The sequence below is a fragment of the Rhinoraja longicauda genome, chromosome 2, assembly GCF_053455715.1.
Source record: "Rhinoraja longicauda isolate Sanriku21f chromosome 2, sRhiLon1.1, whole genome shotgun sequence".
Taxonomy (NCBI): Eukaryota; Metazoa; Chordata; class Chondrichthyes; order Rajiformes; family Arhynchobatidae; genus Rhinoraja; species Rhinoraja longicauda.
Window position 1 is genome coordinate 91185398 of NC_135954.1, and position 26259 is coordinate 91211656.

Here is a 26259-nt window from a genome sequence, read left to right on the forward strand (position 1 = left end):
CGCCGTTCTGGGCCCATCAGCCGCACCTGTGGTTTGTGCAGGCGGAATCACAGTTCCATATCAAGAGGGTGGAGAGCGACCAGGAGAAGTTCCACCACCTGGTGAGCTATCTGCAGGCGGAGGTGGCTGCGCGGGTCAGTCAGTACCTGACCAGTCCACCCCAAACGGAGCAGTACGTAGGGCTCAAGAGGCTCCTACTGAGGACTTTCGGCTGGAGCCAGAACCAGCGGGCTCTGAAGCTCCTCCATTTACCAGAGCTGGGGCAGCGGCTGCCGTCGGAGTTGATGAATGAGATGCTGACCTTGGTGGGCGACCATCAGCCGTGTATGGTTTTCGAAGCGGCATTTCGGGAGAAGCTACCCCGGGACGTCAGGCTAGTGTTGGCCGCCGTCTCGTTTGAAGACCCGGTAGCGTTCGCCGAGAAAGCCGACGCGCTCGACAGGGAGCGGCACACCCGAGATGACTCGGTTAATCGGGTCTCGAGGCCCAGCGGCAGTCGGTGGAGCGGCCGAGAGAGCGACGGATCGGCCGCTATTTCGCAGTCTGCCAGCCAAGAAGGGGCTGCGGAACATGTTTATTGGTCGCGGGCACAAGCAACACGGCCGAATAGGCGCGGCTGGTGTTTCTTCCATCGGCGGTGGGGCGGTGAAGCCCGAAGCTGCAGAGCCCCGTGTGCGTTTCCGGGAAATGCCTGGGCCGATCGAATGTAGAGGCAGTTTCGATTGGCCGTAATTGCCGCCTCTACGCGACGGACCAAGAGACCGGGATCGTTTTTCTAGTGGATACGGGAGCGGTGGTGAGTATTGTGCCCCCCTACGACTGTGAAGTTCAAGTGGGGGGGAAGGGGCCGCCCCTCATTGCAGTGAACGGTAGCCCCATCCGCACTTATGGTAAAAGGACTATGTCCCTGTCCTTCGAGTCCAGGACCTACCGTTGGGATTTCATCGTGGCGGATGTGGGCCAGGCCATTTTGGGTGCGGATTTTCTATGGGCGTTTTCGTTGGTCGTAGACGTCCGCGGTAGCGGCCTGCAGCCCTCGGCCGGCGTGCGGCCCCTCCAAGCGCTGCCCCACCCAGTTCAGCGATCCAGGCCATCACCACGGCCCCCGGTCAGTTTGATGCGGTCCTAGCGGATTTCCCGCAGCTCCTCGTTCAGCGGTTCGATGCACCTTCCGAGAAGCATGGGGTGGTGCATTTCATTCCGACCGAGGGGCCGCCGGTTTTTGCCCGGGCACGGCGCCTCCCACCCGAAAAGCTGGCCATGGCTCGAGAGGAGTTCCTGAACTTGGAGAGGCTGGGAATTGTGCGGCCTTCAAGTAGTCCGTGGGCCTCCCCCTTGCATATGGTTTCCAAAGCATCTGGGGGGTGGAGACCATGCGGGGATTTCCGACGACTTAACGCGGCAACACGGCCGGACCGCTACCCGATTCCGCACATACAGGACTTCTCAGCTAGCCTGGAGGGGGCTACAATTTTTTCAAAGATCGATTTAGTGCGGGGATATCATCAGATCCCGGTCCACCCGCCGGACATCCCAAAGACGGCTACCATTACTCCGTTCGGGTTGTTTGAGTGGTTGCGTATGCCTTTCGGCCTTAAAAACGCAGCTCAGGCATTCCAGCGTCTCATGGACCGGGTGGGTCGAGGTTTGCCGTTCGTGTTTATTTACCTCGATGACATTTTGATTGCCAGCCGTTCGGTCCAGGAGCACTTAGTCCACCTCCGCACTATGTTCCAGAGGCTGCAGGACCACGGCCTGATTCTGCACCCGGACAAATGCCAATTCGGCCTGTCGGTGGTAGATTTTTTGGGTCACCGGGTTACATCGGCCACCCCATTGCCAGCTAAGGTGGAGGCGGTCCGCTCTTTTCCACGCCCTACTACCATCAAGGGTTTGCAGGAATTCGTGGGCATGGTGAATTTTTATCACCGGTTCGTGCCTGCAGCAGCTCGGGTCATGCGCCCCCTTTTTCAATGCCTCGCGGGTAACCCCGCTGAGTTGGTATGGTCCGCAGCTGCAGAGACGGCTTTTGTCGCGGTCAAACAGGCCCTCGCCAACGCCACCATGCTGGTGCACCCGCGCTCCTTCACCCCCACGGCGCTGACGGTGGACGCCTCAGACGTGGCGGTGGGGGGGGTTTTGGAGCAGCAGGTCGAAGGTCAATGGCAGCCCCTGGCGTTTTTCAGCCGGCAGTTCTCGCGAGCCGAGCTCAAATATAGTGCGTTTGATAGGGAGCTCCTGGCCCTCTATTTAGCAGTCCGCCACTTCCTTTATTTTTTGGAAGGCCGTTCTTTTGTGGCCAACACGGATCACAAACCTCTAACATTCGCTTTTGCTAAGGTTTCTGATCCGTGGTCGGCTCGCCAGCAGCGGCACCTCACCCTAATTTCGAAGTTTACCACCGATGTCCGTCATATTGCGGGTAGGCTTAATGCTGTTGCTGATGCCCTGTCCCGGCCGGCCATTCCCTCCGTGGCCGTGGTAGGCGGACAGGTGGATTTCCAGGAGCTAGCGGAGGCTCAGCGCCTGGAAAAAACGGCCGGGGTGTACGCCTCCACAGCCTTGGGAATGCGTTTGGAGCAGGTGGCGTGTGGCCCCACAGGTACCAAGTTGTGGTGTGACGTTTCCCTCCCACGCCCTCGCCCGGTGGTGCCTGCCGCCCTGCGGCGTAAGGTTTTTGAGGCCATTCATGGCCTGGCACATCCGTCCATCAGGGCGACTTCGGCCATGGTGGCCGCCCGGTTTGTCTGGCACGGCCTGCGGAAGCAGGTTGCGGCCTGGGCACGGGCCTGTATTCCGTGCCAGACCTCCAAAGTTCATCGCCATGTCCAGCCCCCATACCAGAGATTCGAGGTGCCCCCAGTCCGTTTTTTCCACATCCACGTGGATTTGGTGGGTCCATTGCCCTACTCCAGGAGTTATACTCATCTGCTGACGGTGGTGGATCGGTTTACACGTTGGCCGGAGGCGCTCCTATTGTCGGACACCTCGGCGGCCTCCTGTGCACGGGCCCTGGCGTTGCATTGGGTGGCCCGTTTCGGCGTACCGGCTATCATCACCACAGATCGGGGAGCCCAGTTCACCTCCTCCCTCTGGGCCGCGCTGGCACAGTTGTATGGGTCTCGTTTACAGCAGACCACCGCCTACCATCCCCAATCCAACGGGATGGTTGAGCGCTTCCATCGGCAGCTGAAGGCGTCCCTCTGTGCCCGACTGACCGGCCACGATTGGGCTGACCAGCTGCCTTGGGTCCTCCTCGGCATTCGTACGGCCCCAAAGGCCGAGCTAGGCACATCTTCGGCCGAGCTCGTCTACGGTTCGCCCCTGCGGGTGCCGGGTGACATTCTCCCTTCCGCCCCCGCCTTGCCGCCACCCGTTACGTCGATGTTGGGTTCCCTCCGGGCACGGGTGGGTTCTCTGGCTCCTGTCCCGACCTCCAGGCACGGAAGCACCGCAGTCCACATCCCGTCGGACTTGCGGGACTGCGATTTCGTGTTCCTTCGGAAAGATTCCCACCGCCCCCCTCTTTGGCCGGTTTATCAGGGCCCGTTCCAGGTGCTTAAAAGAGGGGCTGCCACTTTCACCTTGCAGGTGGGTAATCGCCAGGAGCTCGTTTCGGTATCCCGGCTCAAACCGGCCCATTTGGACAAGGACCTCCCTGTGTCGGTGGCCCAGCCGCCGTGCAGGGGCCGGCCTATGGCCGCCCCACTTGTCCCGCCAGAAGCGCCTTGTTTGCCACCTCTCGGTCCCCCGCCGCCTATGGTTGGGCTCGGGCCACTGTTCCCGATTAAGCGCTCTCCGTCGCCTACGCCCTCCACTTCCGTGGCCCCTCATCGCCTCCGGCGGCGGCGCCCTCCCCACCTCCCGTCACATTGGCGGTATCGGGTTCCCCCCTCCGTACGCGTTCCGGGAGGGAGGTCCGGGCGCCCGTGAGGTATGGTTTCGAGGGTTCTGGGGGGGGTCATGTAGGGACATACAGATTGGCGGGGGGGTCTCGAACCCTCGGTTGGGCTAACGGGTCACGTGGTGCGGGAGCGCGAGGTATAGTTGTGTCTGGCGCCAAACTGGGGAGATGAGATTAGATTATGTTAGCAGTTAAGTAGTGTGTGTCCAAAGTAAGTGCGTTGCGCCTTGTCACGGTTTTTACCAAGAATAAAGTCTTTTGATAATAACGCTCGTTTTTGGACTCACTACAATACCAAGATAAACTAATCTCCTCTGCCTGCACGTGATTAATATTCCTCCATTTGCTGCATTTCCATGTGCCTGTCTAAAAGCTTCTCTAACGCCACTATGCTATCTGCCTCTGCCACCACCCCTGGCAGCGAGTTCCACGCTCCCAACACTCTCTATGTAAATAATTTGCCCCACACATCTCCTTTAAACTACCTCCCTTTCACCTTAAAACTATCAACTAAATGTATTTTCCTGCTTATTTGATTGACCTCAATTGCTCCGAGCTTTTGAATTCCGCGCTGTCAAACCACACCAGACAACACACACTTGGAGCAGAATCTCCCTGGCTAAACACAGGCTGATTTGTTTACATTGCATCCCATGTGTTGTTATTTTCCCTATTTAGCTGGCAGTGTCTGTTTTTGTTATCAGAAGGTCAGATCATAGGCTGCACAGAGTTTTCACGTTCTTTCCTGTGACCATGTGGATTTTCTCTGGGTGCTTCAGTTTCCTCCCACACTACGAAGAAGTGCAGGTTTGTAGGTTAATTGGCTTCTGTAAATGGCCTCTGGCGTGTAGGATGCGAAACTGGGATAACATAGAAGCAGCGTGAACAGGTGATCGATGGTTGGCGTGGGCTCAGTGTGCCGAAGGGCATGTTTGCATGCAGTATCTCTAAACAACAGTAATCACACTCACCAACACCTGGCAAATAGCCTCTACGAACGTTCAACTTGCGATTTGTTACAGGAACGCACAAATGCTTAAGAAACTCCAAATGTATCATTTTTGAAAATGTTTGGTTTTTCATTGTTTCTCGCACAATTCCACACTTTATCCAGAGGTTTACAAAGAGTGGTGAGTGCCAGGAATTTGCCGCCAGGGCCAGTGGTGGAAGCTGACACAATAGCGCCACTTATTGGGCTTTTAGATAGATTGATTGAATTGATTGAAAGATACAGTGTGAAAACAGGCATTTAGCCCACCGAGTCCTCACCACCCATCGATCACCCGTTCACATTACGTTATTCCACTTGCTCGTCCACTCCCTACACACCAGGCGCATTTTGTTTTTACATAGGCTAATTAACCAACAAACCCGCACGTCTATAGGATGTGAGAGGAAACCGGAGCACCCGGCAGAAACCTATGTGGTCAGAGGAAGAACATGCAAACTCCACACCAACAGGACCCACGGTCAGGATCGAACCCAGGTCTCTCGCGCTGTGAGGCAGCAGCTCTGCCAGCTGCGCCACTGTGTCACTCTTGGGCACATGGATATACAGCCAATGGAGGGACGACATGTGCAGGCAGAGGAGATTAGTTTAACTTGGCATCAGGTTCAGCACAGACATTGTGGGCCGAAGGGCCTGTTTCTGTGCTGTATTGTTCTATGTTCTCAGTTTCCATTGAGTTTTATATTTGGATTGTAGCATCACCCAGTGGTTTCAACTAGCCATGACAATGTATATTTACTTCTATTGGTCAATTGTCAACTGAGATTAATAAAACAGGATTGCAAACAACTCTGAATGCCAATGCCCAAATTGGGAAGGCATAATAACCTGCTCCAAAGATAAAATCTATTGTAAAGCAACGTGGGAGGTGAAAACCCGCATTGTAACACATTGGCAGGGAAGGAACAATATTCACTCATGGAGAACTTTATTAGCTCTCAGAAACACTTCAGCGCTGAGACAGCAGCAAGGAAAAAGGTCCTTCAACCAACAATGTCTGTGCCGGACGTGATACCGTTAAACTAATCCTCTCTGCCTGCGCTGATCCATATCCCCCAAATCTCGGCATGTCCATGTTCCTATCCTAAAGGCTCTTAAATGGCACTATCATACTCTACCTCCACCAAGATTCCTGGCTGTGCGTTCCAGGTACCTACCACTCTCTGAGTAAAAGAACTTACCCCACACATCTTTAAACTTTGCCCCTCTCACCTTTAAGCTATGCCTTCTGGTCTTTGACATTTCCACCCCCGGGGGAAAAAATGGTTCTGTCGACCCTATCTATACCTCTCATTATTTTATAAACTTCCATCAGCTCTCCCCTCAGATCCTGATGCTCCAGAAAAAAAACAATCCAAGTTTGTCCAATCTCCCCTTATACTTAATACCCTCTACACAGGCAGCATTCTGGTAAACCTCTTCTGCACTCTCTCCAAAGCCTCCACATCCTTCCTGTAATGGGGAGACCAGAACTGCACTCAATCCTCCAAATGCAGCCCGACCAAAGTCCTATAAAGCTGCAGCATGACTTCCTGACTGTAATTGTCAATGCACCGACTGATGAATGCAAACATACCATATGCTGTTTTCTTACTTGCGTTGTCATCTACAGGGAGCTGTGGACTTGGAAACCAAGAACCCTCGGTACATCAATGCTGTTAAGGATCTTGCCATTAACTGTATACTTTCCCTTTACCTCCCACAGTGCAGCGCCTCTCACTCATTCGGATTAAACTCTATCTGCCATTTCTCTGCCCATATCTGTAAATGATGTATATCGTGCTGTATGCATTTTGACCTGCTTGTCCATACGTTCCATAACATTGTGTTTTTCTCTTCAGACTTCAAATGAGATGAGGGCTGATAGTGCAGGTTTTAAAGAAAATACATTGGGCGGCAAGGTGGCACAGTGATAGAGACGCTGCCTTACAGCGCTAGAGACCCGGATTTGATCCTATGGGTGCTGTCTGTACGGAGCTTGTACATTCTCCCTGTCACCTCGTGGGTTTTCCCCTCGATTCTCCGGTTTCCTCACACACTCCACAGTACAGGTTTGTAGGTTAATTGGCTTTGGTAAATATCATAAATTGTCCCAAGTGTGTAGGATTGTGCAAATGCACGGGGATCGTTGGTCGGCGTGGACTCAGTGAGCCAAAGGGCCTGTTTCTGCATAGTTAAACTAAACTAAACATTCACAGAATAGATCTTTATTTCATCAGTACTTTCATCAGCAATGTATTGAGAAATTCAGGTTGACATGCAAAAATCGAGGTTGATGATAAATGAAACATATAAAAAATCATTTCTCAGTTACGTACAACAGTGCAAAAGGTATTAAATTTTCATGTTTTCATTCAAATGTTTTTGTAGATTTATTTCCACACAATACTCACGCTTGCACCAGACCAATTTTGTATAGACAGGATGAACCTCATAGCCTTGTTTTATGATGTACCTCCAAAATGCCTTATAAATATATCAACTCCACTGGCTCCCCATCCCCCAGAGAATCCAGTACAAAATCCTCCTCATGACCTACAAAGCCCTCCATAACCTGGCCCCATCCTACCTGACTGACCTCCTCCACAGGCACACTCCCACCTGCACCCTCCGCTCTGCTGCTGCCAATCTCCTGTCCCCCCCCATCCGGACCAAACTCAGATCCTGGGGGGACAGGGCTTTCTCCATCGCTGCTCCCACCCTCTGAAACTCACTACCCCAAACCGTCAGAGACTCCTCCTCACTCACCACATTCAAAACATCACTGAAGTCTCACCTGTTCAGCACTGCCTTCAACCACTGAAGGTCACCTCACCTTCTGTCTCCTTTTTCTGTACGTTTACTTATTTATCTATTTATTCAATTCTCTATGTTCTAGAAATCCCTGTAAAGCGTCTTTGAGTGTTTGAAAAGCGCTATATAAATGTAATGCATTATTATTATTATTATTAACATTTTAAAATACTTGATATTATCCAAACCTATATTAGAATCATCCATTCGCCTTTTGCCAGTGTTGCAGGTTTTTAGATTGCTCAAACTCTACTCCACCATTCTTTAGACTTTAGAGATACGACGTGAAAGCAGGCCCTTCGGCCCACTAAGTTATCGCAGACCACTAACACTACCCTACACACTAGGGACAATTTTACAACTTACCGAAGCCAATTAACCTATAAACCTGCACGTCTTTGGTGTGTGGGAGGAAACCAGAATACCCAGAGAAAACCCACGTGATCACAGGAAGAACATGCAAACTCCACACAGACTGTACCCGTGGTCATGATCAAACCTGGGTCTCTGATGCTGCAAGGCAGCAACTTTATCGCTACGCCACTGTGCCGCCCTAGAATTGGTAGGCTATTGTGGAAATAAGGAACTGCAGATGCTGGTTTACAAATGAAGGGACAAAGTGCTGGAGTAACTCAGTGGAGTAACTCTGGCCTTTGTCTATCACACCGTCTGTCTTTTCATCTCTGGTCTTTGTCCAACCACCTGCCTATCAAAATACCTTTAGTTTAGTTTATTATTGTCACGTGTTCAGAGGTACAGCGGAAAGCTTTGGTATGCATTCTATCCAGTCAAGTCTTACATGCATATAATCAAGCCATCCACAGTGCAAAGACAAAGGATAAAGGGTATAACATTTTGTGCAAAGATATAACACTGAAGTTCGATAGATAGTTCAAAGGTCTCCAAAGGGGTAACTGGGAGGCCAGGACCACACTCCAGCTGTTGAGAGGACTGTTCAGTTGCCTGGTATCAACCTATTGCCGACCAGGCTTTGTCCTGTGCCTCCTCTCTACCAGCTCTCTCCCCCCCCCCCTCCCCCCCCCCCTCCCCCCTCCCCCCTAACAATCAGTCTGAAGAAGGGTTCCGACATATGTACAAAGGTACAGTGAAATTTGTTTTTTGCATCAGGCAGTTTACTGCCCCACATAAGTACAATCCCCGATTAAGTACAGAATGCATAGAAACAGCCCACTGAGTCCATATGCAAGTCGCCAGATTTTGCCGCCATTTTCAAAGTCCCAGCTGCAGCTGGCCGCAGCTTGCCATGATCCGGATCGTCCAGCGAACTGTCGTCCCTCTCCTCGCCTGGCCACCTTCAATCTTTGTGCCCCAGGGGCGCCTCCCACAGCCGACCTTCAGGGTGCGGAAGGCAAGACCCCCAGTTGGTGGAATGCAATGCTTTATTGTCACGTGACACGGCACAGTGAAATTCTTTGCTTGCATACCCAAGGTATACAAATAGCGGCCACCAAATAGTGCTGACAAAGTTACAAAATATGCCAGCTCCTCCTTTGTTCTCCCCTGCACAGCAGTACCCCCTCGCTGGGTCCTCCATTATCCATTGTTCTTCCCCATCCTTCGCGGCGGTTCCCCCACGCTCTCATCAACCACCGTGGGTCGACCCGCGAGGCCCTAGCAGGGAAAACGGTGGAACAGCAATGGCAGGTATTCCTGGGAATAATGCAGAAGTTACAGGATCAATTTATCCCAAAGAGGAGGAAAGATTCTAAGGGGAGTAAGAGGCACCCATGCCTGACAAGGGAAGTCAAGGGCAGCATAAAAATAAAAGAGAAGAGATATAACATAGCAAAGAAGAGTGGGAAGCCAGAGGATTGGGACTCTTTTAAAGAGCAACAGAAGATAACTAAAAAGGCAATAGGGGGAGAAAAGATGAGGTACGAGGGTAAGCTAGCCAATAATATAAAGGAGGATAGTAAAAGCTTTGTTAGGTATGTGAAGAGGAAAAAAATAGTCAAGGCAAATGTGGGTCCCTTGAAGACAGAAGCTGGGGAATTTATTATGGGGAACAAGGAAATGGCAGACGAGTTGAACCGGTACTTTGGATCTGTCTTCACTAAGATACAAGCAATCTCCCAGATGTTCTAGTGGCCAGAGATCCTAGGGTGACGGAGGAACTGAAGGAAATCCACATTAGGCACGAATTGGTGTTGGGTAGACTGATGGGACTGAAGGCTGATAAATCCCCAGGGCCTGATGCAACCCAAGGTCTGAGGAAGGGTCTCGACCCGAAACGTCACCCATTCCTTCTCTCCAGAGATGCTGCCTGACCTGCTGAGTTACTCCAGCATTTTGTGATACCTTCGATCTGCAGTTATTTTCTTACATTGTTAGAATGTGTAGCATTTAGGTGACATATTCCCATCCAATCAAGGCAATGCACTATAATTTCACACCGACTAACTTCTGAACAATCTTAAGAAATGTTAAATCTGAAGAAGGGAAATGAGAAGATCACTTGTTCATTCCCTCCAGAGATGCTGCCTGACATGCTGAGTTCCTCCAGCACTTTGTTCCTTGCTCCAAACGTCACAGTTAAATGTGAATCTAAGAGCCAGCACATTCTGTAACACTTGTGTAAGGGCCTTTTTTGGTGGCTATCTCTCTGACTTGATCGAAGTGTGTCCGATATACCAGTCAGGTAAACACAAACTCATCCCGTCACCTTGAATGTAAGCATTAGGAAACTACTCCTTCTCCATTAAAAGAAATAAGAAGAATTGACAACATAGTGGCTTCATTCTGTGGATGGATGTTGAGACACATACAGGAACAGCACGGTGGTGCAGCTAGTAGGGCACTGGCCTCAGGGAGCCAGGTTCGATTCTGACCTCGGGTGCTGTCTGTGTGGAGTTTGCACTTTGTCCCTGTGACCGCATGGGTTTCCTCCACATGATCTGGTTTCCTCCCACATCCCAAGGACTTGCAGGTTTGTGGGCTAATTGGCCTCTGTAAATTGCCCCTATTGTGTAGGAAGTGGATGAGAAAGTGGGATAACAGAGTGATCGATGGTCGGCGTGGACTCGGTGGGCTGAAGGGCCTGTTTCCATCATGTATCTCTAAACTAAACTAATCTCTTCAAACCAGACAGGCCAAGACTATATTTTTAAAGAACTTTGAAACAGTACAGCACAGGAAAAGGTCCTTCAGCCCACAATGTCTGTGCCAAACTTGATGCCAGAACAAATTCTTATTTGCCTGCACATAAACCATATCCCTCCATTCCCTGCATATTCATCCTTAAGTCTCTTAAACACCACTATTGTGTCCGCCTCCTCCACCACCACCCTTGGCAGCGCGTTCCAGGCACTTACCACCCTCTATCTCCTTTAAACTGTGTTCCTCTCACCTTAGAGCTATGCCGAATATTAAGTGAATCTTCATAAATGGAGCTGCCTGGAGTTTGTACGTTCTCCCTGTGACCACGTGGGTTCTCTCCAGGTACTCCAGTTTCCTCCCACATTCCAAAGACTTGCCAGTGTTTAGGTTAATTGGCTTCTGTAAATTCTCCCTAGTGCATAGGTTAGAAGTAGTATATGGGTGATTGCTGGTCGGCGCAGACCTAGTGGGCTGAAGGGCCTGTTTCCACGCTGTATCTCTAAACTAAATCAAGTAAGTAGGTAAATGAAGGATAGACACAAAAAGCTGGAGTAACTCAGTGGGACAGGCAGCATCTCTGGAGAGAAGGAATGGGTGACGTTTCGGGTCGAGACCCTTCTTCGTCTTGACCCGAAACGTCACCCATTCCTTCTCTCCAGAGATGCTGCCTGTCCCACTGAGTTACTCCAGCATTTTGTGTCTATCTTTGGTTTAAACCAGCATCTGCAGTTCCTTCTTACACAAGGAGATGTATGAACCAACCGCAAAAACAGTTTGGTGTCAAAATGCATGTACCGGCTGCTAAAGATCTCTAAGAGAGCATGGACTTTATACACATGAATGTACTTACAATTATTTGTTAGCCAAGAGTTTACATTTCAAACAGAATAAATACAATGAATATAAAAACTTATTTAAAATCAATAATAGTGCATGCATAATCCATGAATACAAACACACACGTATTCTGTGCATTCAGATTAGAATAAGCAAGATCAATGATCTGACTTCCAGATTATTCTAGACATATACTGTTTCACCACAGCCTGGAACACCCATGCAAGAAGGGCGACACAATGGTGCAACTTGGGAGAGCTACTGCCTCACAGCGCCAGAGACCCAGGTTCGATCCTGCCGTCGGGTGCTGTCTGTGTGTGGAGTTTACATGATCTCCCTGTGACCACGTGGGTTTCCTCTGGGTGCTCCAGTTTCCTCCCACATCCCCAAGACGTGCGGTTTTGTAGGTTAATTGGCCTCTGTAAATTGTCCCGTGTGTGTAGGGAGTGGATGAGAAAGTGTGATAATGTAGAACTAGTGTGTGAACGGGTGATAAATGGTCGCGGTGGATTCTGTGGGAGGAAGGGCCATGCTGTGTCTTTCAATCAAAAACAAAAATGAGCTAAAGCCCACAGTACACAAACTGCACTTGTCCTGGAAGACAACTCATCACCATCTTCTCAAAACCAGCCAGAAATGTGCAATAAATGGCGATCGAAACAATGATGCCTGGATGAAAATTAATATTTTTGGGACGGAGGGCACGTTTTAGTTTTAGTTTTTAGTTTTAGTTTTAGAGATACAGCGTGGAAACTGCCTCTTCTGTCCATCAAGTCCACGCCAACCAGCGATCACCCTGTACACTTACACTATCCTACACACTAGGGACAATTTACAATTTTTACCGAAGCCAAATTAACCTACAAACCTCTATGTCTGGAGTGTGGGAGGAAACCGGAGCACCCAGAGAAAACCCACATGGTTACAGGGAGAAAGTATATACTCTGTAAAGCCAGCACCTACAGTCAGGATCGAACCCGGGTCTCTGGCGCTGTAAGGTGGCAACTCTACTGTTGCGCTACTCTCCTTCTACTAAGATTTATTCTTCTATTGCTACAGCAACAATTTGCATCCAAGCAACATAGAACAGTACAGCACATGAACAGGCCCTTCAGCCCACAATGTCTGTGCTGAACATACCAAGTTAAACTAATCTATGCCAGCATGTGATCCATATCCCTCCATTCCCTGCACATCCACTCATCTACTTAAAAGCCTCTTAAATGCCACAATCGTATCGGCCTCCACCACCGCCCCTGGCAGCATATTCCAGGCACCCACCACCCTCTATGTAAAAGAAAAAATAGCCCCGCTAAACTCTTTTAAACTTTGTCCTTTTGCCCTTAAAATTATGCCCTCTACGTGCTGTATTTCACCCTCCATCCACGACGAGCATTGTACCCATCAGTAAATCTCAACCACTGCCTGAACAATGCCAGTCAAATGAACCTACAACAATATCATTGTTGCTGTCTGTATCTCAAAAGGTAGGAACCTAGCAAGTTCAGCAAAAGTTCACCTTGGCTTTCAAATTAAATCTGCACAAAACTCCACTCATCCCCCAGTTCTGTGAGACCCTCTCTCACGGCTCCCCCTCTGCCCAAGTTCTCCTCTCTCTGACGGGAGGTCTTTGAGACCCTTTCTCCCTGCTCCCCCTCTGTGGAATGTGAGGAAGGGTCCCAACCTGAAACATCACCCACCTTTTTTCTCCAGAGATGTTGCCTGACCTGCTGAGTTACTACAGCACTTTGTGTTTCTCATCCAGTGCCTCAGGTTTCACTAACTAGTCCTGTAGACGACATTTGGGGCAGCTCAGTGGTGCAGTAGTACAGTTGCTGCCTTACAACTCCAGAGACCCGGGTTATTATCCTGACTACGGGCGCTGTGGCCACGTGGGTATTCTCAGGTGCTCCTGTTTCTCCCACATTCCAAAGACGTGCAGGTTAATTGGCTTCTGTAAATTGCCCCTGGTGTGTAGGGTAAAAGTAGTGTATGGGTGATCGCTGGTCGGCGTGGACTTGGTGGGCTGAAGGGCCTGTTTCCACGCTGTATCTCTAAACTAATGAATATAAGCATTGGGAGTCATGGTATATCATCAGTAGTCATTACAAGCATAAAATTCTCACCCTATTCACAAGCAGAATACGAACGAACACCATTCAAATGTTGACCTACTGTCACTTCCAATTCATGGAGTCATACGAATTGGAAACTGGCACTCATCCATGCCCAGCTCGTCCATGCCAACCAAAGTGCCCATTTAAACGAGTCCTATTTGCCCGCATTTGACCTATATCAAACCTGTCCAAATGTCTTTTAAATGTGATTATTATAGCTGCCTCAACCACTTTCTCAGGCAGCTCTGACGATGGGTGCTGACCCGAAACAACACCTATCCATGTTCTCCAGGGATGCTGCCTGACCCGCTGAGTAACTCCAGCACTTTGTGTATTTTTTCGTTCCCTGGCAGCTGGTTCCATATACCCACCACTCTCTAAAACACATCCTTAATATATCACCCCTCCCCACCAGAATTAATAGGACTACCCTGAACTGGATAAACGTCAGGAAAACACATCAGCCCCAAGAGAATAAAATTACAACATAATTAATTAACAACTGGATGTTTCCACTAATGGGAGAGTCTGTGATCAGAGGGCACAGCTTCAGAATAAAAGGATGTCCCTCTAGAATGGAAATGAGGAGGTGTTTCTTTAGCCAGAGGGTGGTGAATCTGTGGAAGTCATTGCTACAGATGGCAGTGGAGCTGCCATTGGGTGTTTTAAAAACGGAGATGAATGGGTTCTTGATTAGTAAGAGTGTCAAAGGTTACGGGAGGAAGGCAGGAGAATGGAGTTGGGAGGGAAATATAGATCAGCCATGATCGAACGGCAGAGAAGACTTGATGGGCTGAATGGTCTAATTCTGCTCCTGTGTCTTGTGGTCTTGCTGGGCTAAATTCTAAAGACATTATCTCTTGATCTGTCCTATTAATCGGTATTATTTTCTTTAAGAAAAGGATCATTATCCTAAGTTACATACAAAAAAAACATGATCACAAACTATTCCCTAGTCTCCAGCCCAACACGTTTATCAGTAAGGGAAGTGATGTGTAGATTGTTGACCTCCGGAATGGGGCAGAAACAGGACATTCTAACAGAGCAACAAACTCCCTCCTTCCAGCCTCAGGAGAAGGGAGAAGGCAGAGGAGAATGGGATTGAGAGGGAAAGGTCGATCAGCAATGATGGAATGATGGAGTAGATTCGATGGGACGAATGGCCTGTTTCTGCTCCTGTGACTTATGAATTTATGAACGTTGCTCTGTGCAAAGCTTGAGGCAAAAACTGTCCCTGTCATCTTACAGTTGCACCTCCTGCAGAGTGGCACAACCCCAGTTCAAGAGCACTACAGTTCACCAAAATGAACCGCCACAACATACGGAAAGAATATAGTTACAGGAAGAATGTGTTACTTTAAACTGGGAATACGAGGCATTCCCCAAGTCCAATTATCTCCAGCCTAGTGAACACAAAGGCCTCAACCCTCTCCATGGACACAATGAGGTATCATCCAGTGGCTCCTCCGAATTCATCATGGCGCACTAACTTTTAGAGTGATCATCATCCCCTCGTTTGAAAGAATACTCAAGGGTCCCGACCCGAAAGGTCACCTGTCCATGTTCCCCAGGGGTGCTGCCTGACCCGCTGAGTTACTCCAGCGCTTTGTGTCTTTTCATTTGCAAAAGAGCACCCGCAGTTCCTTGTGCTTCCGCTTCCTCTTTTGTCGGATCTTCCACTGAGAGACGGCGCGCACATTTTAGATTCCTTGCCAGCGTTCTGCTACTCTTCGTCCAGGCAGTGGCCGCGGTGGTGGGCGATGGCATTAACGTTATCGGACACAAGGAAGGCACGTTTGAGAGGGAGCGCTGGAGGGACGGACTTTTCCCGGAGGTGGTCAATGGGACAGGAGTTCTCAGGCATCAGACGCCGCAGTCAGCAAGTCTCTCTGTCAGCCTCCTCGACAATATCTGCTGCGTGGACAGGCACGCCACACCCAAGTGGAAGACGATTTGCCAAATGTTCCTCAACCCAAATAAATAAAGATTGCATATACAAAGGAGAACCAGCGCGACAGGTGCCTTGATTGTTCTCGCTGACACGTAGAAGAGGTACAGGTAACACTGAAAAAGGAACATTCAACCATTAACACCAATACTTGACTCTTACAGAAATCCATGCAAGCTGGGAGAAGTGAGATTCAAACAGCGGCTACAGTGAACACAGTGCGAGACAGAGTCATACAGCGCAGAAACAAGCCCTTCAGCCCAACTTGCCCATGTCGACCAAGATGCGCCATCTATGCTAGTCCCATTTGCCCGCATTTGGCCCTTATCCCTCTAAACCTTTCCAAATCAGGATGCTATTGACTCGGAGAACCTGGGATTGGGAGATGCTGTTGGACTAGCCAAGGAGACAAAAGTAGTTGTTTCAATTACTTGCGAGTAATTGAAAGTGGCAAGTTGTTAGAGTTTAGTTTAGAGAAACAGGCCCTTTCGCCCACCAAGTCCACGCCAACCATCAATCACCCATTAACCGGAATGATACAGCATGGAAACAGGTCCTTCGGCACACTTGCCCACACCAGCCAACATGTCCCAGCTACACTAGTCCCACCTGCCTACATTTGGTCCAACGCCGCATGTTTTTGGGATGTGGGAGGAAACCGGAGCAGCAGGAGGAAACCAAAGCAGTCACAGGGAAAACGTGCAAACTGTGCATGGATAGCATCCGAGGTCAGGATCGCACCCGGCTCTCAGGCGCTGTGAGGCAGCAGCTCCTCCAGTGTGCTGCACTAATTCAATTAACCCCATTCGATCGGATCATGGTTAATCTGCATCACAGCGGCATTTAACCAACTGCTTTTAATGCTTATAAAACGTAATAAAAAGGAACTTCAGATTCCGGTTTACACTAAAGATAGACATCAAATACTAGAATAACTTAGCAGGTCAGGCAGCATCTCTGGAGAACATGGAAAGACAACGTTTCAGATCCTAGACCTCGATCCCATCCACAAGGAGTTGAATGTTCAGTCAGGATGTGTAACTATGTTCGCAGTCACCCTGCAAATCTCACACAGCCCGCTCCTTGGTGCTGCCACCTGCTGTCCAAGAGTGGTCTCTTCACCCAGGACAGCTGGGGAGGGATGGGGGAGTATGTTGGGGAGGCTTCACTTGGACTGCCTCCTGCAGCTGAACATCCTGAGAGCTGCAGGCTCTCCAGTGCAGGCTGGGGAAAAGAGTGTGGCCACCCACACTATCCAAGTCTCTCATAATTTAATATCTCTTGTGATGACACATTCCTCCCTATGGGCCGCTCTGATCCCTGTCGCCGGCACAGAGACCAGGAGAAGTCAACCATCAGCACCATGAACAGCAGCTGTGGACACCAGTAACCATGGACAGGGCTCTGGATTGAGCCGAGGCCACGGGCAAAGGAGAAACAGCCCTGTGCACCGCTATGGTGGTGCAGCGGTAGAGTTGCTGCCTTACAGCAATCCTGACTACAGGTGCTGTCTGTACAAAGTTTGTACATTCTCCCCATGACACATGGGTTTTCCCCGGGTGCTCCAATTTCCTCCCAAGACTCCCAAGACGTCCAGCACTTTGTGTCTATCTTCAGTGCAGTTACATCTGCAGTTCCTTCCTACACAATACTCGCACTTCTGTTCTGGTTCCAGATTACCAGTGCCCTTTGAATAAAAGTGCACATTTCCATTAGTCATCTAAATTGTCTGGTTTTAATTTCAAGAAAACACTCCCTTGTGGTGAATTCTTCTTCATGGGGAATGATTAGTCGACTCTGTTGAGGCCTTTTATCCTGTTAATCACCTCAATTAGTTCAACCCTTAATCTTCCACACTCCAGGGAATACATTAAGTTAATTCAACTGTTTGCTAAATTAAACCCATCAATATTACGTGGTATTATAGTCAATCTGCTTTGAACCTCACAGTCGCCCTGAAGTGTTCTGTCCAAAACTGCAGAGTAATTCAATTGGTGTTTGACCGTGGATCCGTACAATGGAAGCCACCCTTCCACCCCTTGAATCAATAACTTTTTTGGACAATATAAGAGGCTTAAAGCTATCTGCAAACAGCAACATGAATGACGTGTAGAACATAGAGCAGTACAGCACAGGACAGACCATTTGGCCCACAGTATCAGGATCGAACGTAATGTTAAGATAAGAAATTCATCAGAATAAGGTCTGAATTCATCAGCCTACACGTGATCCATATCCCTCCACTCCCCACATGCCCATCTAAAAGTCGCGTAAACGTCACTATCGTGTCAGCCTCCACCACCAACCCTGGCAGCAGTTCCAGGCACCCACACTTTCTGTGTGATAAACTTGCCCTGTACTTTTCCTTTAAACTTTGCCCCTCTCACCTTAAAGACTGACATTTCCATCCTGAGAAAAAGATTCTGACTGCCTACCTAATTTATTTTGGGATTAAGTAGATTTAAGGTCGAAGATGAATTTAATAAACATAAATTAAGCATGACTCAACTGATGCAGCAAGGGGTTGTATAATATTCTTGATAAAGGAGTTTTATTGACATTTTCGCAAGATTAACAGTTTCAATAAAGTGAGAACCAATTTTTTTTTAGTCTAGAGATACAGTGTGGAAACAGGCCCTTCGGCCCACCAGGTCCATGCCGACCAGCGATCACCCATATAATAGTTCTATCCTTCATACCAGAAAGAATTTACAGAAGCCAATTAAAACCTACAAACCTGCACATCTCTGGAATGCGAGAGGAAACCAGAGCACCTGGAGGGTAGGCCATTTAGAACGGAGATGAGGAAAATCTTTTTCAGTCAGAGAGTTGTAAATCTGTGGAATTCTCTGCCTCAGAAGGCAGTGGAGGCCAATTCTCTGGATGCTTTCAAGAGAGAGCTAGTTAGAGCTCTTAAAGATAGTGGAATCAGGGGGTATGGGGAGAAGGCAGGAACGGGGTACTGATTGTGAATGATCAGCCATGATCACATTGAATGGCGGTGCTGGCTCGAAGGGCCAAATGGCCTCGTCCTGCACCTATTGTCTATTGTCTATTAAACCCATGAGATCATAGGGAGAACATACCAATTCCATACAGACTGCCCCCATAGTCAGGATAGAACCCAGGTCTCTGGTGCTGTAAAGCAGCAACTCCACTGCTGCTTCACTATGCTGTCATTTTAGATGGGCACATGGGTATGCAGGGAGTGGAGGGATACGGATAACGTGTAGGCTGATGAATTTAGATCTTATTCTGATGAATTTCTTATCTTGACATTATGTTCGACCCTGATACTGTGGGCCAAAGGGTCTGTTCCTGTGCTGCACTGCTCTATGTTCTACACGTCATTCGCGTTGCTGTTTAGTTTAGAGATACAGCAGGGAAACACGCCCTTCAGCCCACATGAGTCTGCACCAACCAGCAATCCCCATATATGTAAACTATCCTACCCACACGAGGGACACTTTACAATTTTTCTAAGTCAATTAAACTACAAACCTGTAGTTTGTAATGTGGGAGGAAACCGGAGATCCCAGAGAAAACCCACACAGGTCGCGGGGAAAACGTAGAAACTCCATACAGACAGCACCCTTGGTCAGGAGCGAACCCGGGTCTCTGGCGCTGTGAGGCAACAATTATACTACTGCCCCACCATTTTGTTTTTTAGGGAAAATAATCTCAACCCTCACTACTCTGGGAACATTGTTCAACTATGTTGTTGACGTGAGTAAGGGTGTGAAAGGTTATGGGGGAGGCAGAAGGATGGGGTTGAGAGGGAAAAATAGATCAGCCAGGATCAAATGGCGGAGCAGACTCGATGGTCCAAATGGACTAATTCTGCTCCTATATCTCATGAGGTTATGTAAAGGGTTTTGTTGCGCTGTTGTATGATGTAGATTTTCAAAGCAGGAACTATTAATCAGGAAAATAGCGTTACTCGTAGAGAATAAATCACAACTTTAATCTTCGATTCTGATGAAAATTCATCACGTCAACTGTTTCTCTCTCCACAGGTGCTGCTTGATCTGCTGGGTCCTTCACTGTTTCCTGCCTTTTATTTCCAGTTTCCAATATCTACAGAATTTTGCATTCCAGAGTAGTTTTAATCTGAACAAAACTAGAGGTCAAAGAGAAGCAAGGGGACAGAAATAAACCACAGCACCACAATGAAGGACATGAACAACTCACTTCCTAGAACTCAAGTGCAAGTGGAGCTGACTAATGTGAGACAAAAAGGGAAGGGAGGTCATTCCGAAAGTTGAATGAATACTAGTGGGAGGGAGGTCATGTCACAGTAAGCCCCTGTATAGACCAGTAGGACTGGAAGGTTTGGTTCAGCGCCAGAGACCTGGGTTCGATCCTAACTACGAGTGCTATCTGTACAGAGTTTGTACGTTCTCCCTGTGACTGCGTGGGTTTCCTCCAGCTGCTCCAGTTTCCTCCCACATTCCAAAGATGTGCAGATTTTAGATTAATTGGCTTCAGTAAATTGTCCCTAGTGTGTCGGATGGAACTGGTGTATGGGTAATCGCTGGTCGGCGCAGACTCAGTGGGCCAAAGGGCCTGTTTCCACCCTGTGTCTCCAAACTAAACTAAATTTTTTTAGATGCAGGAAAGGTCAATATGAGAACTCGACTGCCCAGGAATGAAGAGATTTACAGAGAGTGGTGGACTCTGCCTGTTACGAGTACTGACCTCCCCACTGTCGGAAGAGTATATAGGAGGTGCAGCCTCATAAAGGCAGCCGGTATCATCAAAGACCCACACCCACCCCGGCCACTCTCTCAATTCACTCCTACCATTGGGAAAAAGGTATAGGAGTCTGAAAACTGTGACCTCCAGTTCAGGAATAGCTTTGGCACAGCAACCAACACCACAAGACCATTTTCCATTTTTTCTATCATATTCCCTTTATATTCCTGTACATCTATCAAGTTACACTTCAATCATATCTCTTTAAGAGACCCTCACAATAAAAATATTCTCACTTGACTCAAATCTTGCAGTCAGAGCCCTAGAGTAACACAGCACAGAAACAAGCCTTTCGGCCCAACTCGTCCATACCGACCAAAATGCCCCATCTAAGCTAACCCCATTTCCCTGCTTTTGACTCATATCCTTCGAAACCTTTCTTAACCATGTAGCTGTGTCTTTAAAATATTATTGTTGTATCTGCCTCAACCAATTTCTCTGGCAGTTCGTTCCATATACCCTTCACCCTCTGTGTAAAGAACATTGTCTCTCAGGTTTTGATTATATCTTGCCCTTCTCACCTTAAACCTTTGCCCTCAAGTTCTTGTTTCCCCTATCTGGACTCTGTGCATTCACCTTATTTATTCCCCTCATGATTTTATACACCACAAAAAGATCACCCCTTAGTCTTCTACACTGCAAGGGATAAAGTCCTAGCCTGCCCAACCTCGTGCTTTCACTCAGCCGCTCGAGTCCTTGAAACACTCTCCACAAACTCTTCTGCATTCTTTCCATAAGGCGACCAGAATTATATGCAATAGTTCAGCTATGTTCTTTCCCAAGTAATTTTTGTAAGTCAACTTGCCCTAAAATCCCTCCTGCAATGAAGACCAAGGTGTCATTCATCCTCCTCAAAGCAGACAGCATTTTGCACGTTAACTTCCAGTGATCTAATCGTTTAACAAGAATAAAAAGAAAGTTAACTTACCTGAAATGCACAGCTCATGAAAGCTACGAAAAATGCAACAACTGATCCCTTTTCTTCAATACTGTCCTGGTGAAAAACAGAGTGATCAGAAACAAAAGATTCCACTGAAGTAGATGCCGATAAAGGCAGGATTCAACAAATGCACGTGCAACGCAGTTTCTACATTCATTCCAATCTTTGCCAGCTGCTTCAAATGCCCTGGTTTAGGAGACACAAGGAACTGTATGCAGATGCTGGTTAACACAAAGACACAATGTGCTGGAGTAACTCAGCGGGTCAGGCAGCATCCCTGGAGAACATGGACAGGTGACATTTCAGGTTGGGACCCTTCTTCCTATCTATGTTCGCCAGAGAGTGGCACAGTGGGGCAGCGGTATAGTTGCTGCCTTGCAGCACCAGGGTCCATTCTGACTATGGGTGCTGTTTCTAAGCCAATTAAACTACAAACCTGTACGCAGTTCGTACATTCTCCCTGTGACTGTGTGGGTTCTCTCCGGGTACTCCAGTTTCCTCCCACATTCCAAAAGACGTGCAGGTTTGTATGTTAACTGGCTTCTGTAAATTGCCCCTAGTGTGTAGGATCCGATAGTGGGGTGACATCGGACTAGTGAACGGGAGATCATTGGTCGGCGCAGACTTGGTGGGCCAAACAGCCTGTTTCCATGCTGGATCTCTAAACCAAATTAAACTAAAGGTGCTGCCTGGCCCACTGAGTTACTCCAGCACTTTTCCTGGTTAAGGGTTAGGTTTATTATTATTGTTTCATCGTGACAAGCTTTGCTTTGCATACAATCCAATTAGATCAAATAATACGAAACATAAATACAACCAAGTCAAACTCAAATATAATAGGTAGAGCAAAGGAAAAGATACAGAGTGCAGAATAAAGTTCTCAGCATTGTAGTACATCAGTTCCAAAGTCCAATGCCCCTAGTATAGAGGTGAATCAGTCAGTAGCGTAGCTTATCAAAGGACCATTCAGAAAATATTCCAGCTATATTGCATTGCACCAGTGAAAATGATGCAGCTATATTGCATTTACCTGAAAGTTGTATTCGATGAGGTGAGCTCCACGGATGAGATTAAGAGCTCCACATACAATGTTAAGGATAACCGATAGGATCCCAAGTGCACTCACAATTTCCAACCTGTAACTGGGTGCTGCGGGTTAATAAAACAAGGTTTGAAATAGTGATCAGAAGCAATCAGTTTAACCACCGCTCCTATTTATTAATTGAACGGTTTGATTGAAGTCTATGGATCATGATAGAAAGCACATTTTCGTGTTAAAGAAAACAGAACCGTACAGCACAGGAACAGGCCCTTCGCCCCACTATGTCCGTGTTGAACATGAGATCAAGGTAAACTAATCTCCTCTGCCTGCACATGATCCATATCCCTTCATTCCCTGCTTATCCATGTGCCTAGCTGAAAGCCTCTTAAACGCCACTATGGTATCTGCCTCCACCTCTGTGGATGTGTGGAACACACTGTGTAAAAAAACTTGCTCTCCTCACCTTATACCCTCTTTGACATTCCCATCCTGGGAAAAAGGTTCCCACTGTCTACCCTACCTATGCCTCTCATAATTTTATATAGTCTCCTCTCAACCTAGATGGAGCATGTTGGTCGGAGTGGTCATGTTAGGCCGAAGGGCCTGTTTCCACGCTGTACGTCTCAATGGCTCTTTGTGACCCTATAACTCCAGCATTCCAGAGATAACAATCCAAGTCTATCGAACATCTCCCTGTGGCTGAAACCCTCTAATCCAGGCAGCATTCTGGTAAACATTTTCTGCACCCTCTTCAAAGTCTCCACACCATTCCTATAATGGGGCGATCAGAACTGCAGGCAAAAGGCAAGATTTATTCAATCTCACACCCTTCTAACCTTCCCCACCATTAATTTTTTCTCTTGTTCTGACAGCTCTATTGTATGTCAAGCAATGTATATGCCTGACCCTAAATGAGTGCGCCAGGGATCCATTTTACTGGGGTCTTGAAGGCTAAGATTAAATGGAACTAGGGTGAGCTGGCCAACTGGATATAAAATTGCCTTTGGTGGTAGGAATCAGAGGGTGATGATGGCAGGTTGTTTTTCGAATTGGAGGCCTGTGACCAGTGATGTACTGCAGTGATCAGTGCTGGATCTCTGGCGATTAACTATTCGGATGATAATGTAGGTGGCATCATTTGTACATTTAAGGTTACAACAGGATCTAGATCAACTAAAGAAGGAAATTAAGCCCTGACAGGATTTATACAGGGTGTTGTCAATAGGTGTAGAGCAGAAAGACTAAGTGGTATAGACTTTCGAGATACAGCGCGGAAACAGGCCCTTCAGTCCACCGAGTCTGCGCCGACCAGCGATCACCCCGTACACTAATACTATCCTACACACTAGGGACAATTTACATTTTTATCAAAGTCCCTTCTTGGTAGAGGCAGCCCGATGGGATTGTTGAGGAGGTATTTCCTTAGTGGTAAATCCATGGAATTCTTTGCTGCAGAAGGCTGTGGAGGCTGTCAACTGATATTTTTAAGGCATAGATAGATAGATTCTTGATCGGTACGGGTGTCAGGGGTTATGGGGAGAAGGCAGGAAAATGGGGTTAGGAGGGAGAGAAAGATCTGCCAAAATTGAATGGGGGAGCAGACTTGATGGGCTGAATGGTCTAATTCTGTTCCTATCACATATGACCTTGTAACGGTGGTGCAGTGGTAGAGTTGCTGCCTTACAGCGCCAGAGACCCGGGTTCAATCCTGACTACGGGTGCTGTCTGTGCGTTCTCCCCAAGACCGTGTGGGTTTTCTCTAGGTGCTCCGGTTTCCTCCCACTCTCCAAAGACGTACAGGTTGGGCTGAAGGGCTTATTTCCGTGCTGCATAACTCTCTGAATCTAAGCACCACGAACCTGAATCCTCACTTCACACTTCACTATGCTGAATGGAAACTTCAACATCCTAAACCATTGAATGCCTATCATAGCTAATGCTGAACTGATATGCTATCGTTTATAACAGGTCAGATGAGGGGCGCAACTGGTAGAGCTGCAGCCTTACAGCACCAGAGACCCGGGTTCGATCCTGACCTCGGGTGCTGTCTGTGTGGAGTTTGCACGTTCTCCCTGTGACCGCGTGGGTTTCCTCTGGGTGTTCTGGTTTCCTCCCACATCCCAAAGACGTGCGGGTTTGAAGGTTAATTGGCCTCTGTTAAATTGCCCTGAGTGTGTAGGGAGAGGATAAGAAAATGGAAAACAGAGAATGGGTGATGGATGGTTGGCATGGACTAGATTCCTCCAGCACTTTGTGTTTTGCCCAAGATCCCAGCATCTGCAGTTCCTTGTGTCTCCACCTGCAAGTTCTTGCTGATCTCACTCAAAGCTATTTAAGTGAGAGTGGTTTGTTGAAAATTATATTTTGGATATAAATCGATCGACTCATAAGGCATTATCTAATCTGAGCTTACCAGAGCCAGAACATAAATGTAGATGTCCATTCAGTGTCCCATTGGAGACCACAATATCATCCAGATTCACCTGTCGAGGTGGCTTCACCTTTAGCTCCCTCTGGATATTTGTCACGCTGATCTTTAATGATGGACGGTTAGAATGGTTATAATGCCATTTTATCTTCTGTATCACATTGTCTGCAATCAAACAAAACATACTCAGTTTACCCACAATGCAGACTCCTAAACCATGTGGTCTGACTCTGTTGGATCCTACTTCTCCCCCCCTCCTACAAGGAATCTCAGTAGTGATGGGTCTCCCCCTTCCCCCTCTTTTAACCAAGTTATCCCGACCACACCCCACCCATACAATAGCCCTCATGCCCCCCTCCTCTCTGAACACCCACCATCCCCCCCACCAGACATCGCCTCGGCCTTTGTCCACTCCCCAGCCCTCCTCTGACCCCAACCCCCATCCTTGCCGTGTCCTCACCATCCCCCCGACCTCCCCCTTTCCGATACGGAAAGGTCTGTCTTCAACAGGCCTCACCTTCGTTCCCCTCCGCCCCCACCTCAATGAGTTCCGGGTTTGCCACGACATAGAGCTTTTCTTCCGTCGCCTCCGCGCCTTTTTATATGGGAAGGAGTCTACGCCGCATCTGCACCCAGGATGAGGAGTTCCATACCAGGACATCCAAGATGTCCTCATTCTTTAGGGAATGGGGGTTCCCCTCTCCCATCATAGATGAGGCCCTCACTCATGTCTCCACGGTATCCTGCAGCTCTGCCCTTGCTCCCCCTTCCCCTAGTCACAACAGAGACAGAGTCCCCCTCGTCCTTATCTTCCACCCCATCAGCCGTTGCATACAACACTTAATTGATTTCACAAAATTTCACAAAATAATTGGTGGATATGTGAAGCTTTTACATTAGGGATGAATTGGAGTTCTGTGATTCCCATGTAATGCTTTTTTTTCTCGCTGGCTTTCCAAGCACAGGCTTTTAGCACACTGTGTAGTTTACATGTCAAACTAACAAACTAACGTGTGCTCTCTTTCACTATTTATATATGTTTTCATACTCTGAAGTAAAAAGTGCATTTGCACATTGATCAGTGACGGTTTAATCCACTATAGCTGGACTCTTTACATCAATCACAACTTCCAGTTAAAAAAATGGAGAAATGTTGAAAATACAAGTTTGGTGCCTGGATAGAGGGTTTCAATTGTAGGGAGATGTTGGGTAGACTTGAATTGTTTTCTCTGGAACAGCAGAGGTTGAGGAGAGACTTGATAGAAGTATGTAAAATTATGAAAGGCATAGACAGTGTAGACTGTCAGAACCAAACGCAAACTCAATGCTAGCATTTATTTCAAGAGGGCTTGTATACAAAAACAGGGAT

The 26259-nt window shown here is 48.0% G+C and overlaps 1 protein-coding gene across 6 annotated transcripts in view; it reads right to left on the bottom strand.

The window, feature by feature from the left end:
• sec22c (SEC22 homolog C, vesicle trafficking protein) overlaps positions 1 to 26259 on the bottom strand; it is a 134814-nt gene that overhangs the window by 88018 nt on the left and 20537 nt on the right. For 4 of the 6 annotated variants that reach the window (XM_078423761.1, XM_078423752.1, XM_078423744.1 and 1 more), the window contains exons 4-7: positions 24876 to 25055; positions 22451 to 22569; positions 21409 to 21474; positions 11515 to 15841 (exon numbers count right to left, since the gene is read on the bottom strand). In XM_078423761.1, the coding sequence (XP_078279887.1) occupies positions 15641 to 15841; positions 21409 to 21474; positions 22451 to 22569; positions 24876 to 25055 (566 nt within the window). In that variant the 3' untranslated portion in view covers positions 11515 to 15640. Of the gene's footprint in view, positions 1 to 8781; positions 9378 to 11514; positions 15842 to 21408; positions 21475 to 22450; positions 22570 to 24875; positions 25056 to 26259 lie in introns of those variants that run through there. The other 2 variants (XM_078423788.1, XM_078423778.1) reach the window with 2 other exon arrangements.